Consider the following 15,968-nt stretch of genomic DNA (forward strand, 5'->3'; position numbering starts at 1 on the left):
CACAGAGCAACATCCAGTGTCGGTTCATTCTTCTGAGAGATTACAAGGAAAGACAAAATGCATTAAACCCTTAGTCCAGCCTTTAAATTAATTGATTTAAAATAATCTAACCTGGAATGATAAACTGGTTCAGAAATACATTCCAGTCGATCAGTCAGTTTCCGTTATGCATAAGATTCAGTAGTTTTAATCCCTCCCAATTTCTGTCACATAGGGGAGAGCTGGTTCATTTAAAGCAAAATTTAGGTGACAGATTCCCTTACACTTGGAACCGATCTTGCTGCTTTCCACTAGGCAGGCTCCCTCTGATACAAATTAAAGTATCTGCCAGTTTCTTGAAGTCCACATTGAGCACATTATTACTGTAGAATAGACAGCAATAAAACTTTTCTATTTTGGCATTTGCATTGGCCGCCTAAAGCCTCTTTTGCTAGAGAGGGCCAGCGTGGTCATTCTAGCATAAAGCATGAGTAACCGGAGCATCCATCTATTAGTGTGAACTGTTCTTGCACTGTAATTAGCTATTAGATAACAACGGGGTTGTAGTCCTTGTCACTGGGACTTTTTTCCCCTATAGTCTGAGCTATCCCCCTTCTAGATTCCACCAAGAGATTTTAATGAAACCCCTACAGAAATGTACCTGGCCGTGTTCTGTATTAGCCATTAGAAGCCTGTGATTCACCTTAGAAAAAAACCACCACTTAATTCCTGAACAATAAGTGGTCCTCTTTTTATGCCCTATACAGCCTGGCTGAAAATACATCCCAGGGGAGCAAATACTAAAGGTTTGTGCTTCCTTGGCACCTTCCATTGCAGGATCTCGCCAGGCTTTACAAACACTATTTACTTTAGTCTTTTAACTTGTCTTGTGAGTTACAGCCATAGCACTGTTCTCATGTGACAGCTGGGGAAACTGGAGCATATCAGTGTGGCTTTCCTTGGCTGTTCTGTTTCCATGTTTGTAAGGGCAAATAGCATCAGCTGGATCATGAGCTTCTAGGGCAGCGGTTCTCAACCTATTTACCATTGTGGGCCACATATGCAGCTCCAATCTACTAGAATTCTTTGAGGGGGTCAATGAGCATGTGGGCAAGAGGGATCCAGTGGATATAGTTTTTTTTCAGAAAGCTTTTGACAAGGTCCCTCACCAAAGGCTCTTAAGCAAAGTAAGCTGTCATGGGATGAGAGGGAAGGTTCTCTCATGGACTGGTAACTGGTTAAAAGATAGGAAACAAAGGGTAGGAATAAATGGTCAGTTTTCAGAATGGAAAGAAGTAAATAGTGGTGTCCCCCAGGGGTCTGTACTGGGCCCAGTCCTATTTAACATATTCATAAATAATACAGGAAAAGGGGTAAACAGGGAGGTGGCAAAATTTGCAGATGATACAAAACTAAGCAAGACAGTTATGTCCCAGGCAGACTGTGAAGAGCTACAAAAGGATCTCACAAAACTGGGTGACTGGGCAACAAAATGGCAGATGAAATTCAATGTTGATAAATGCAAAGTAATGCACATTGGAAAACATAATCCCAACTATACATATAAAATGATGGGGTCTAAATTAGCTGTTACCACTCAAGAAAGAGATCTTGGAGTCATTGTGGATAGTTCTCTGAAACCATCAACTCAATGTGCAGTAGTGGTCAAAAAAGCAAACAGACTGTTGGGAATCATTAAGAAAGAGAGAGATAGTAAGACAGAAAATATCCTATTGCCTCTATATAAATCCATGGTACGCCCACACCTTGAATACTGCGTGCAGATGTGGTCCCCACATCTCAAAACAGAGATATTGGACTTGGAAAAGGTTCAGAAAAGGGCAACAAAAATTATTAGGGGTATGGAACGGCTTCTGTATGAGGAGAGATTAATAAGACTGGGACATTTCAGCTGGGAAAAGAGACAACTAAGGGGGGATATGATAAGTGGTCTATAAAATCATGAAACGTATGGAGAAAGTAAATAAATTATTTACTCTTCATAACACAAGAATTAGGGGCCACCAAATGAAATTAATAGGCAGTAGGTTTAAAACAAATATTTTTTCACAGAACGCACAATCAACCTGTGGAACTCCTTGCCAGAGGATGTTATGAAGGCCAAGATTATAACAGGGTTAAAAAAAGATCTAGATACACTCATGGAGGATATGGCTGTTAGCCAGAATGAGCAGGGATGGTGACTCTAGTCTCTGTTTGCCAGAAGCTGGGAATGGGTGATGGGATGGATCACTTGATGATTATCTGTTCTGTTCATTCTGTCTGGGGCACCTGGCACTGGCTGCTGTTGGAAGACAGGATACTGGGCTAGATGGACCTTTGGTCTGACCCAGTGTGGCTATTTTTATGAGTGTGAGAGCTCAGCAATCAAGGCAGAATTGGTCAGCCTCCCTGCCCAGCCTCGCTGGGGGGAAAAGTCTCCCAACCATCCACCTGGCACCTGACCCTGCAAAGCCCTGGAAAACAGTCACTTTCCAGGAGTTATCTGGCTACTTGCCAGTGTGTCAATTCCACCACCCCCTTGTTTTTATCCATCTCAGAGTTTCCCTTCCCAAGCAAGGTGCTGGGTAGGAGCATTGCTGACCTGAACCTCACATTCCCAGGAATTAAGGCTGTGATACTGGAGAGCTATTTGCTGTGGGGTGAAACTCCCCCACCCCAGAACTCCCAACAGGCTACAGCTGGGGCCATTCACCACCACCCCAGCTCCAGGGAAGACCTCGTCAGGCTGCCCACTCATCAAGTAGAGGGACAGTCTGTAACCTCAATCTGCCTTTTTTCTCTTCCAGGCTGGCTCTAGTTCTCAGGCCCCTGGGATCTGCTTCCTTCCAGGCACAGCAGAGAGATCCTGCTCTACCAGGGCAGGCTACTGCTACCTGCTTTCTCTCTTTTCTGTTCCAAACCCCTCCTTCAGCTGGGGCATTTCAGGTAGATGTGAGACAGAGCCAGCTGCAGCTGCTCTGCATTTTGCATCACTACCCTCTTCATGCCCTGCCCCATCACAAAGGTTGTATGCCCCCTCAATGACCTTGGTCTTTCGAGAGGTGACCAAAAGGCCGTTAGTCTCTCTCATGGAACTTCAGACACCGCTGTGCCCTTTTGTGTAACAGTCTTCCAAGAATTGTCCCCTCCAGCCATAATGGTGAAATACAGTTCATTCACCCTGCTTGCCAGCTCAGTACACGCAGGAAACCCAAATGGGCTGTTGACATCAAGGCCCCAGAGAGTCACAGTCTAACAAGTGACGAGCATTATCATGATTTCTTCCGTGAGGCGGCCACGCTGGCTAGCAGGTCTCTGCTTTGGGGAAGTTAAGGTTACCCTGATTCCATTTAACGGATATTAACCAAGAAAACTATGGGAAATGAGTGAGCCCAACGCCAGCGCTGTGACCCATGTACGCTCCCGTGGCGCAGCACTGCTAGCCAGCCATAGAGAGAAGCATTTTGCAATCTTGTTGGGCTTGGGAACAAGGAGTTGCTAGATTGGATCAGAACCGAGGTCCATCTAGCCCAGTCTCCTGTCTCTGACAGTGGCCAACACCAGATACTGCAGAGGAAGGTGTAAGAATCCAGTAGCAGAGGTGGGATAACTGGAGATCATCCTGGTCTCAAAAGGTGAGAGATCACCTTAAACCCTGAGGCAGGAGATGACAGGACAAGGAGTAATGGTCTCAAGTTGCAGTGGGGGAGGTTTAGGTTGGATATTAGGAAAAAAGTTTTCACTAGGAGGGCGGTGAAACACTAGAATGTGTTACCTAGGGAGGTGGTAGAATCTCCTTCCTTAGAAGTTTTTAAGTCAGGCTTGACAAAGCCCTGGCTGGGATGATTTAGTTGGGGATTGGTCTTGCTTTGAGCAGGGGGTTGGACTAGATGACCTCCTGAGGTCCCTTCCAACCCTGATATTCTATGAGGTTTAACATCCCTTCCATCTGGTGATCTCAGAGAATCTCGTGAACATTAGAATTGCCTCATACCCACAACACAGGGGCAACTCCTTTAGGGCCAAGCTATTAGCTTCTCAGCTGAGCCGTGATAGCTCCTTCCATTGATCTGCCCTTCCACCTATTGAGCCCAGCTGTAGGAGACTGTGCTTATCGATCACCACCCAGTTCTTTTTCTAGGCTATTTTTTCTTTACCTAGCCTGGGTTTGGGATGGGGAGACATTACAGGAACCCCCACTTGTTGCCTTTTGCCCAAACATTTGCTCTCATAAAGCAATTCCTCTTTCTGCAGACTCTACTGATCCACGGGCATAAAATGATCTCCTGCATTGACACTCTGATGTGGAGGCAAGAGATAGTAGGATTTACATACTCCCTTTAGCCTGCATTAGTGAAGTTTAAATATACGTGACCACAAATTTATGCACAAAGCTATATGCTCCCTCTAATTGAGAGATTAATGGGCTGCTGCTGAGAGTAGCTCCAGGCTTATTAACATGGAGTCTGTTCACCTCCTGCCACCTGCTGAAATCAACAAGGGGCATTAAGTGCCTGGTCCTTACTGCAAATTACAGGGAACTTCAAAGTGGTGCACTCTAGGATGTGGTGAAGTGACAGCTCGTGTGAGGAAACGAATAACGCTAAACACTGGAGCCCAGGAAATGCTGGCAGAGAAAGCCCTCTTGGTCAGCTGTAGGAGGTAAGGCAGCACTCTGCCCCTTTGTTGAAGCTGGGAGTGGGGCTGCAGGACTGCTTCTCTCTGTGCAGCAGGGCAAGGGCCAGGATTTGAACTGGAGACCTGGCTGTAAGGCAGGTTTAGTGGAAAGGCTTTTGCTGCAGGTCTCTCCCCCTGTGGCTCTTTGCTGGGCCTCAAGGCGAAGGGCACGGCTCCTCGTTTTGGCCGAGCACATGCTTGACCTCTGGCTAAGACGCTCTTGCTTCCCAGTCCGTTCCCTACTGCCAAACCCCTCGTCAATCTCCCGCCTGGACAACTACAACCTCCTTCACCGGCCTTCCCAACAGCCACCTCGCTCCCACCTGAAATGCTGCTGCCACCCAGCTTTCTCATTGGCTGCTCGGATCATATCACCCCACCCCCCCTTCACAGGCTCCACAGCCCCTTCTGCAGTTTCCAAGGCCCTGCCCAGTTCTCACCTGCCTGCATCGGTCCCCCACCTCTCTGGTCCACCAATACACCTCCCTGCCATGCCCTGTTGTTTCCTTACCCCTCCCCAGAGCACACTCTGACCCCATACTCTGCACTACCTCCCCTTTCTCCTTTTCCCACAGGCCCTGAAACAATCCACTGCTTCCTTTCCAGCAATCAAAAAGCAACAGAAATGTTTTTCTAGAGCTAGGAGCCAACAACAGCACCCATAGGTTTATTCTGTGATTACCTCCCTCCCTCCCGCTTGCCAGGTATAACCTCCAATCTCCTCCAGCTTATAATAGTCAGCAGAGTTTATATGTTCTTCAGGACACAGGCCAGCTGAGTAAAGCGCCCTATGGCACTGTAGCTGTATATTAATAAATAAAGCCAGCAGAGGGTTCCCTGCTCCATCTGTTCAGACGAGGAGGCCAGTAGGAATATACCTAACTTGACCTGGCCAATGCACAGAGCCACAATTCCTTGCATTCAAGGATCTCAGTGCAATTTCTGTGCATTAATGGAGTCAGCCTTAAAATATCCCCAGATGGCAAAGAAGCCCCCAGCTTGACTTTCCGATCTCAGGGGGCGTCTCTAGCAACACAAAGCCCTATTCACAAGGAACTAAAGCTAGTCTGACCGGAGCCGGAGGCAACAAACAGTGTCCCATGGCACTGCTGTTAGAGAGGCACTTTTCAGAGCAGAACAGCATTGCACTACACCTTGCTTTTGGTCTATGAGACTTGTTTTACTCTTTGAACATGTCAGATCCACTTAGCAAACAGTGAGATGGACCATGGGGGATTCTGTGGTTTCTTTCAGCCCAGTGGCTTGGGAAATTTTTGCACTAGACTGGGCAAAATATTAGCAAAAGAATAGGCACTGACGAGGAGATGGATTGCATGACCTCCTAGGTCAGTTTCATGTCTATCTTCTATGAGTCAGTTAAAGCCAACATGCTCTTCTTGTTATGCTACAGCTCAAGGCAATCCAGCTCAGAGGAAAGGGCCTATTAGCAATTTATACTATTGTTGCAGCCACAACAAAAATGTTATAGACCCGGCCTAAGCAGCTGCAGCACTGGCTGGTGGTTGGAACAGAAGCCTGAGGTCTTGAAGACCAGCGTTCATTTCTGCCTAGGACTCTCCTGGTAGCCTTGAGCAGGTCCCTTAATCTCTTTGTGCTTCAGTTTCCTCTGTCAAACAGCAACAACAACTATGCATCTTTGTAAAGTGCTTTGAGATCCTCAGCGGGAAGATGTTGTATAAAGGCCAGTTATTATTATTTGTATCCTGGTTTTTAAGCGATAGACAGGTGGAATACATCTTTTAAGGTATTTAGAATGGGGAAGATAATCCCAACCCTATTCCAACACCTGGGTGTGTGTGTGTGAGGGGGATTATATTTAATTTAGACTGCACACCCCTTCCTTGTTTTTATCGTGGGAGGGGAACCCCCAGCACATTTTGGGGCTTTTGGAAAACAAATACTAAGGACTGAGCTCGTTCTGTTTTGCAGTCTCTTAAGTACCCCTGGCAAAGCAATGGTGCCTACCTCAGTGTGGGATGCACAGAAGACATAGCCGGGGGAACTGTGACTTGAAATGCCAGGACAAGCAGCATGGACAAATGATGGGCACTGGGCCAAGTATCATGAGGATCTGGGATCTATTCCTGACTCGCTGGGTGACTCCAGACAAGTCACGTCACCTCTCTGTGTAACCGTTTGCCCACTCATAACATGGAGATGTTCGCCCAAGGTGTTCCTTAGTGTGCTTTGTTTGGGTCAGGATCCCTCACCTGCCACAAAACAGCCCTTTAAATTAACATTTTGCTCCTGTCCTGTACTGTTTCCCCTGCATCCAAGCTCTTAGCAAGCACAAATGAACTATGCCTCTCTGCACCTTTGTACAGATGGGGAAACTGAGGCACAGAGAGGGAAAAGTCACTGATACAAGGTCATTCAGCAAGTCAGTGGCAGAGCTGGGAATAGAATCCAGGCATCCTGCCTCCCGTCCCATGTGCTAACCACAAAAAAGCCCTCCTCCCATTAATTCCTTTTCCTACCTTTTTCCCTACAAAATGGGTAGTGCTGCATTAGAGATTTGGAGGACATTAGCTACCCAGCTATATCATGCTTTACAAACACTCCACTCCCTGGGAGACAGGTACGCCTATGCCCATTTTACAGATGATAAAACTCAGATTGCCCAAATGAGTTAAGGTCAGAGCTGGTAGATCCCAAGATTCTTAGTCCCATGCTCTGACCATCAGATCATGCTGCCTCACTGTTGTATGTAAACCATGGAATTTCTTTCTTCTATGAGCACCAGCATTAAGGGTTTCTCCTGCCATACAATCTGCTAGCAGTGCTCGCTGAAGAGCTTAAGGTTGCAGCGAGGAGGTTTGAAAGTGAACAGAGGTGGAGTGCAAAACAGCATTCTAAAGCTGGAGCTACACCTCTTTGACTCCTCATTGCTGCATCAGTTCATGCCTTCAAGGATATACCTCATTTCTTAGCGTGCATGGACAATGCTCTGAGATCAGCCTGTGCCCTATGCCCAGCAATTGCTGGGAGAAAGAAATAGCTGAACTGCATGTATCTAAACTCTGCTCCGGCATATGAACGTAACTGATGCACTGTTTGGGAAGCAATTGTTCCTCTCTAGTCAAATCACTTCCAAGAGCGATTCCAGCGCCCTGACCAAGCCAGCCCTAAAATCCTTCATTTCTAGGCACCTCAGCTGTTGGAGAGAAGAGTCTCTTAGTGCTGAGCCTGCCCAAGAAGCGATCAGCTCAAAAACGTAAGAGAGGAAAAGGTGCTGATAGCACAGAGTCTGATTGCTAGGAGGGGAATCCCACAAAACATCTGTACACGCCTCAGGGTTAGGGCCTAGGCAACTTTAATTCAGTTATGGATATTGAGGATTATAATTCCTGGGGCATTTCCTATTGATGATCAATGCTGGTTAATTGAAGTACATTTCTAGTTCACCAGGAAGGTGTGTGGCAAGAACCAGCTGAGAGGAGTTTAAAAGGCACTCTGTGGTTTGAGAAGTCCCTACCTTGTTTAGGAAGCACAGCCTTGTGGTTAAAAGGCACAGGGAGAGTCAGCACATCTGGTTTCTTGGGGAATTTAGCCAAGTTGCTTCACTTCTCTCCATCTCCGTTCCTCCATGCTTGGAAGGGACCCGTACTGACCTAGCTCCCAGGTTAGGCTGTTAATGTCTGTTAAGTGCTTCTGAGTTCCTCCGATGGAAAGAATAATTGAAGCATTAAGTGTATTTATAGTTGAGACATAGCATCATTCTCAAGGTTGTAGCAATGTAGCGCTGGGTAGCAGTGCAGCCTGAAATGCAAACGAGGTGAGTGCTAAGAGGACAGTTTGTTAACCATTTGTCCTTACCACTTCTATAGATAAGTGACAGACATGTAGGCTCCCAACAGAGCCTAGAACAGCAAGCGCTGGTCATTAAAACAGCAGCCTGTATGATTCAAGTGTTAACGTGAGCCATTTGACATCTGATCAATAATACAGACGCTTCTCTGCAGCACAATTCTAAACACAGATTGGGCATACAGCACAGCTGAAGGCAACCACTGGATCTCTCTTGTTACTGCTGAAAAGTTGAGGTAGCTGTTCATTTGATTGGGTATGCCTTTAGTGGGCCAGATTCTGACTTCACTTACACAGACGGAAATGTAAAATATCTCCCTTGAAGTGAAAGGAGTTATTCTGGATTGAGACAAGAACCAAATGCAAGCTTGTCTGCGTGAAACTAGGGAGCATAACCAAAACTACTTCAATGACACGTTTTTACTCTTCAGTATTCAGCCCATGGTTAGCAAGTAACATCGAAATGCTCCTTTGGTTCAGAGAGAACCTACTAATCCCAAAGAGGTTTGGGATGGAAACAAGGACACAGTTTGGCAGCTTCAGGCCTAAAATCTGATCATTGCGTTAGAGTTTAGAACTGGACTGGACAGGGGAGAGCAGTACTGTTGGTATCTATTCCAACCTAGGCCGATGTAGAAGATGGACTAGCTGGTCTCTCCAATCACCTAACTCTATACCCGCTTAAAACTACTGTCAACTGAGAAAGATTCTCACACAGTCCACATGTTTGTGATGCTATGAGTGATGGTGACACTTCCAGTCCAAGCCCTTAATTTTCTGGTGAAAAATGTTCCATTTGGATTGAAATGTCTCATTTTGTTCTCAGCGAAGTGATTTACAACGGGTAAGAACTGCTTTCAGAAGTTTTGGGAATCTTAAAAGAAACCAACCACAACTCAGTGGATTTTTTTAAAATTTAATTCACATCTGGACTGGAAGGGTTTTTTTAAATTTCAGAAGATTTTGTTTGCCAGAAGCTGGGAATGGACGACAGGGGATGGATCACTTGATGATTCCCTGGTCTGTTCATTCCCTCTGGGGCACCTGGCATTGGCCGCTGTTGGAAGACAGGATACCGGGCTAGATGGATTTTTGGTCTGACCCCAGTATGGCCGTTCTTATGGTTTTTAAGAAACAAATGAATTACGAGCAGAGAACAGACGCACCATAGAACTAATCCTGCAACTGAAAGAGAAAGGGGCTGTGATCTTTGTAAAATCCCGTTGTGCTGTGATCACAAGATACAGGGCATGGCTGAACACTCAGAACAGCGCAGCACTGGGCTTGGAGAAGGGTCTGGATGATTCAAGGAATTTGTAATGGGACACACGGCCTCCACTTCTAGGGCACCAGTTCACATGACCCACGCCAGGTAACAGCTTCAGTGATGGCTATGCACGTTTCCGATGACCAGTGGCCTAAGAGAAGGAAGTTGTTTCTCTGTCCAGTTTCTAAATGGCATCACAATCAAAACCCTCGCTGGCAACTACACTCAAGAGAGCAAAATGTAAAGGAGCCTAGACTCTTCTCGGGCCCCTAAAGGCGATCCCCTGTCCAGGACAAGGGGGATCTTACACTGCACTGCTCGGAGTGGAGCTGTCCGGGAACAGAGGACTTCAGCCTTCAAAGGGGATGGTGGGGAGCGCTACCTTGAGCTCCATGCAAGAGAGAGCACGTCTGGAGTGCCTGGCTGCTTCAGACCACACACACTGAACTGTATGTTCATAAAGGTCGCCACGTAGCTCAGGGAAGTGGAAGTGCTGCAGCCTCCCTCCTCAAGCAGGTTGCGTCTTTTCCAACAGCACAGATAGGATGCTTTACAATGCATTCAGCAGCCCCTCTGCCTGCAGGAGCACGGGGGGAACGAAGGCAGCATGGCCACACACCCTTGTGGGACAGTCAGACTGAGGTCACGCAGGCACTGCGACCAGGTCAGGGACAAGCAGCACTTGGCTACTATGTTCCAGTACAACATAAGACAGAACTACCTCTCTCATGGACTGACCGTTGTGTCTGTACAGCACCTAGCGTAATGGAGTCCTGGGCCAGGACTGGGGCTCGGAGGTACAATCCTGTCTCCCCTTACCCTACACAGTGTGACCAAACCACAACCCCCATCGAGCACAGCTGTATGCAGGAGGAACAAAAACCACCGTCACTCTGTGCGCATTACTGATGTGCCCATAGCCATGGGAATCACTTCAGGCTGCAGAGCCCCACAGTTCCAATCTATTCTGTACTACAGAGTTTCTTCTACCGTGCTCATCATTGTATCTGAGCACCTGCCTGAGTGCATTAAGCAACATAACCACACATCTGTAATGCATTCACTCTCATCCTCTCCCTACATGCAGGGGAGTGTTTTCTTTTGCATAGATACACACACACTGCAACATGTTTGTTAGAGAAAGCAAGGCAATGTGCTCAGAGCGGATGGTGGGGAGGTTTGGGGTGGTCCTTGGTGCCTGGGGGTGGGGGTTCATTCCATGGGCTCAGAGTGATTGCTGAGGAGGCTCTGTCTCCTGCACAAACAAGCTTTATCCTCATTGTTGAGAGTCCCATGGTGCCAGAGGAATGGAGTTGTCAATCAAGGTTTGCATCCTGGAGCTTTAGGTTCTTTTAGATACCCTGGGTCCAGGCTATGACGATGAGGACCAAGACCTTGAACCTGATTCGATGTTCTTGGGGAAGCCAGCATCATGAGCAGAGGAGAGGAGTAACGTGTTCCTGGCAGCCAGTGTTGCTGTGCTCCCTACCATCCTCACGGACCCACTGTGGGGATGGAGATTGCAATCGCGATCAGCACTGCTGGCACAGAGACAAGCAGAGCTCCTGGAGGTGAACATGAAATGCTCTTAGGGCTTGTGGCAGGGAGGGCTGTGAGAGAGGGAGCGACAGGAAAAGCAAAGCACATTTTCAGGCATCAGAAAGTGGCAGGAGACACAGGAGGGCCCCACTCATTTGACTGAAGCTACAAACAGATGTGGGGTAGGACCCTGATTATTTAGTTGTCTAACTGTAGTGCCTAGGAGCCCTAGTCATGGACCTAGGTGTGCTAGGTGTTGGACAAACCCTTACTTGGGTCAGTTGCGCCAGAGGCTACCCGCGGCTTTTGGCTCAAGCCTCCTGAGGGAAAGAGAATCAACAGCAGCGGAGACCACACATGGGAATCACCCCTGCCAGCATTTGACAACGAAGCTCCCTCTTCCCCAGCCACTTGTGCAGTCTGAAATAACTCTGGATCTGCCCCCTCACCACAGCCTATGAAACAGACCCCAGCACAAAGCCATGTCGTCTTCCACACCATGTCCCACAAGGAGCATCACCGCTACAAAGCCAGGATTACACATATGCTCCCTCCAGGGTAGGAGGAGGCTACTACGAAACAGATCCAACCATTAGTAAGAATTCCTGGCCCAGTGCAGAGTTAGAACAGACTGACAGAGATGCGGCTCTTTTTATCTTTATTAGGGTCAACTCAGCACTTGGCCACCAGCATCAGAGAAACCGTCTGGGAATGGATATGTCTGAAGAATCAGTCAGGTTATGTATCGGCATAACAAAGTAAAGGGTGCCTTCTGCTGGCTGGGAAATGGCACACATCCATGTTCCTCCACGATCTAATACTACTTTACATTTTGGCAGCACCGAAGTCCAAGGGTCTAAAGGCCTCACCATCTTCCTAGAGAGGCAAGTTTGGCTTATTCCCATTTTAAAGATGGGACCCTGAGGTTCCTAACTCGAGACCCCTTGGTCCTGATTTGCAGAGCTGCTGCGCTCCCACAACTTGCACGATAGCTCGAGTCAGGCACCCAAAATTAGAGGCTGCTTTTGAAAATGAGTCTAAGTAATATGTCCAAAATTAATGACAGTGACTGGAAAAGAACCCAGGAAACCCAACTCCCCTGCTGTAACCAGCTGATAACACTGTCTAGCTAAGAGCATGGAACTACCCTGTGACTGTGTCAGACAGAGGTTCATGGGGGTCTGAGCTCAAAAGGTTACAAATTCTACCTTCACTTCTGCATCAGCGCATTTAGACAACCAGGGCACCCGTGTCTGGCTGCAGCTCTGTGATTTTACTGTGTGCAGCACTCAGAGCCCTTCCTGTTACGTAAGGAGCACAGGCCATCACTTATGGGCCATAAAGTGCACTTATAAATGAAAAGCAGAGACCAGCTGTGGGGAACAGAACATTTACTCTGTCTTGGTAGAAGGGAAACAGAGTGTCCTTCTCTCTAAACATCCCTCAGTCAGCCTCCCATTTTGAGCAAACTCTGGGCCCAGATGTAGCCTCTCCTGAAACCTGACAAATGCTAGGCCCAGAGACACATAGGCCACCTGGTCCCTCCCAAGGCAACACATAGTCTCTTCATGCTATACACCCCCTCCACTGACACCATTAGATACGAGAGAATCCAGGTTCTCCTTTCTGTTCCCTTCACCATCAGTCTTTACAGTAACCACGTGTCCGAGTGCTGAACACAGTAGCATGATTGCAGCAGCAAGGCATTCAGCTCCTTGTATGTCTGCTCCCGCCAGTGCGGCAGCAACACCTGGTTGTTGAACACCCGAAGGTTGGGCGTGCCACTCCGTAACAGGCTGTACAGACAGGACCAGCGGCTCTGAAGAGACAGCCTCGTCCTCCGGTTCAGGATGATGCCCCGAACCGTCTTCTTGATCCTCAGCACTCTCAGGGAGGGCAGGTCGAGGTGACAGAACACCAGGCCACGGCTCTGGGACACGTCCAAGTACTCCAGGGATCTGGATTCCAGAGAATAGGAGATGCCCAAGTCTTTGACTGGCACCAGCACATGAAGGATGAGAGTTTTGAGGTTGGGTAGGGCTTTGGTGAGATCTTGCATGATCTCTGGGCAAACCCCTTTGAAGCTCCAGAAGTATTTCAACTCTAAGGTGTGAAGCTGCTGGAACTGGGTCAGCATGGCAACTGAGTATGCAGACCAGTCAAAGGGCAGCTTCATCCTGGTGAGCTTTGGAGATCTCTGGATAAACTTCTCCAGAAGGGTCTGGAAGTTGCTGATCTGGTCCATTTTGGTCAGGCTGACCTGAGTCATACTGCAGGTGCCTGGCGGGTAGAAGTCTGGGGGTTCCAAGTGAGTCAAGGTCCAGTTGAGCTCCAGCTCCTGCAGCTCCCCACAGTGGACAGTGTCCAAGAAGCGTGAAAGGAAGTCAGCCCATTTGGTCTTCTGGTCACCCAAATCAAAGCTGGCCCTGAGGACTAACAGGCTAGCACTGCGAGAGCTCAGGTGATAGGCATACTGGTGGACCCACTCTTTCCATCTCTCAAATTCTCTGGCAGAAACCAGCACCAAATCCATGCCTGACTGGAAGGCCCCCAGTCTCATGAAGTCAGCCACCCTCCAGAGCCTGGGGGTGCGGATCAGCTTGCTCCAGGCTTCACAAACCAGGGCAGCTGTGCACTTCTCCACCTCGGAAAGGAAAGAGAAGACATGGAGCTGACAGTCCACTGGCAGGAAGCTGAAGGGAAAGTAGGCTGGACTCCTAGTCCTGCGACTCAGCTGCATGCGGCACCCTGAGCCCGCCCTGGCCACGACTGGGGTTCCCGTGGCAGTGACCGCAGCCAGCTGAGGGGGGGCCGCACGCTGACAATGTTTCCTTTTCCGAGGCATCGTGCCCAGCCAGCCACAACCCAGGCCCCACCCAAGGCAGAAGGTCAGTGGCAATGATGCTCAACTAGGCACGTCCGAGGGAGGCGTGGCTGGCTGAGTCCTGCTGAGAGAGCACGACACCCTGTTACACAGGACGGACCAGAAACCCCCATCAAACCCCCCCTCCAAACTTCACAGCACCCGGTGCCCTGCAGCCAGATGGCTCAATCGCTCTGGGATCGGGGGGGGGGGGGCATGGCCTCCCTGTTGTCTTCCACCTTCCTCTCTGGATTGCTACCCATCCCCCTCCCCCAACCCTACCTCCCCAGCTTGCCCGCTTCGGACCGACCGACCTCTCCACCCCCCCTCTGGCAGTACTGCTTTCTGCCCCCCCCCCGGCAGAGCCCTTCCCCCAGCCTCCCAGAGCAGCCCCTCCCCCAGCCTCCCAGAGTAGCCCCTCCCCCAGAGCAGCCCCATATCCTCCCCTCGTACAGCCCTGACCCCCTCCCACATACCTGCTCCCCCGCCCCGGGCTCTGAACGGCCCCTCCCCTTGCTGCCCGCATTGTTACGGGCTCTTCCGGGTGCCCAGCCCACACAGCGGCGCGCTCCCTGTAGACGTCATCAAATAGCGACAGGGGCCGGAGCAGCGGAGAGGTGAGGCCAGAGCGTCCCTCCGGCGCGCCCCTCGCCCCCTGCTGGCGGGCCCCGGCACCGCCCGCCCCTAGCAGAGGGAGTCAAGTTCCCCGGGGCGGGTCAATGCCCCCCCCCACTCCGCAAGGCGCATCCCCAGGGTCCCCCACGGCTGGGCCCCGAGCTCCCCGCCGCCCCCCCCCTGCAAGGCCACGGAGGGTCGCCAACTTTCTAATTGCAGAAAACCGAACACCCTGCCCCGCCCCTTCTCTGAGGCCCCACCCATGCACCGCCCCTTCCTTAATGCCCCGCCCCTTCTCTGAGGCCCCGCCCCTTCTCTGAGATCCCGCCCCTTCTCTGAGGCTGCACCTATACACCGCCCCTTCCTTAATGCCCCACCCCTTCTCTGAGGCCCCACCCATGCACCGCCCCTTCCTTAATGCCCCACCCCTTATCTGAGGCCCCGCCCCTGCTCACTCCATCTCCCCTCACTCCCTCCCCATGGCTCATTCTCACCGGGCTGGGGCAGGGGCTGGGGCGCGGGCGGAGATGACAGTACGCCAGGAGGGCAAGAGCCAGTACGTAGCCTCACCCACTTTCCCATTAGGTCGTTCACCCTGTCGACATATTCGTTACTACTCACACCAGCACCCCGCTTAAGAGTTCTAAATTTCACCCTGTATGTATGGGGGCAAAATGTCCTCTCCTTTGGAATGGGGCTGAGGAATTCCCTGAGACCGGAACTGCAGTAACGTGCTGCATACCAACCAGCCCTTAGTGGCTCGGATGAGAACAGATGCCACCTATAATAAGCCTGTGCTTCCTCCAAGCGGAGGGTCTCCAAGTCATGAATCAAGCATTTATAACTCCACTGGGAAGTTGGTCAGTATCATTAACCCCATGGGGAAACTGAGGCACATAAAGTGGAGGCACTTTACCTGAAGGCTCAGCAAGTCAGGGAATGAGCTACGGATTGAAGCCTGGAGTCCTGACTCTTAAGACTGGGTTCCAAACATGAGACCACCTTGACATCTAGAAATGGGAGTAGAACCCAGGTGTCCTTGTAACGCTGCCTGCAGTGACTCAAGAGCATGAGACCCTACCTCAGGGCAGACTGTTAGGAACCAGGGCAAAAACCCCACATTGATTGTGAATTCTATACTTGGATTTCACCAACCAGTTATCAAGTGTGAACTCCTCAGACACTATAACAGCCTTA

At 49.7% G+C, this 15,968-nt stretch overlaps 1 protein-coding gene across 2 annotated transcripts; it reads right to left on the reverse strand.

Annotated features, from left to right (window-relative positions):
- Window positions 1–11,934: 11,934 nt before the first annotated feature.
- On the reverse strand, window positions 11,935–14,715 carry LOC140906281 (uncharacterized). Of its 2 annotated transcripts, none has more exons than XM_073329922.1 (2): window positions 14,633–14,715; window positions 11,935–14,241 (listed from the first exon to the last, which is right to left on the reverse strand). In XM_073329922.1, exon 2 carries the CDS (start codon window positions 14,136–14,138, stop codon window positions 12,942–12,944), a length of 1,197 nt encoding a protein of 398 aa, XP_073186023.1. In that variant the 5' UTR covers window positions 14,139–14,241; window positions 14,633–14,715; the 3' UTR covers window positions 11,935–12,941. The 2 variants fall into 2 exon arrangements, with proteins under 2 accessions (XP_073186023.1, XP_073186024.1); XM_073329923.1 differs by having other exon boundaries at window positions 11,935–14,238; window positions 14,633–14,711.
- Window positions 14,716–15,968: the final 1,253 nt, after the last annotated feature.

Source organism: Lepidochelys kempii, chromosome 2, assembly GCF_965140265.1.
Source record: "Lepidochelys kempii isolate rLepKem1 chromosome 2, rLepKem1.hap2, whole genome shotgun sequence".
Lineage (NCBI taxonomy): Eukaryota > Metazoa > Chordata > Testudines > Cheloniidae > Lepidochelys > Lepidochelys kempii.

Bases quoted from the DNA above. Each gene is read 5' to 3' on its own strand.
- LOC140906281 (XM_073329922.1), bottom strand. From the start codon at position 14,138: ATGCCTCGGAAAAGGAAACATTGTCAGCGTGCGGCCCCCCCTCAGCTG.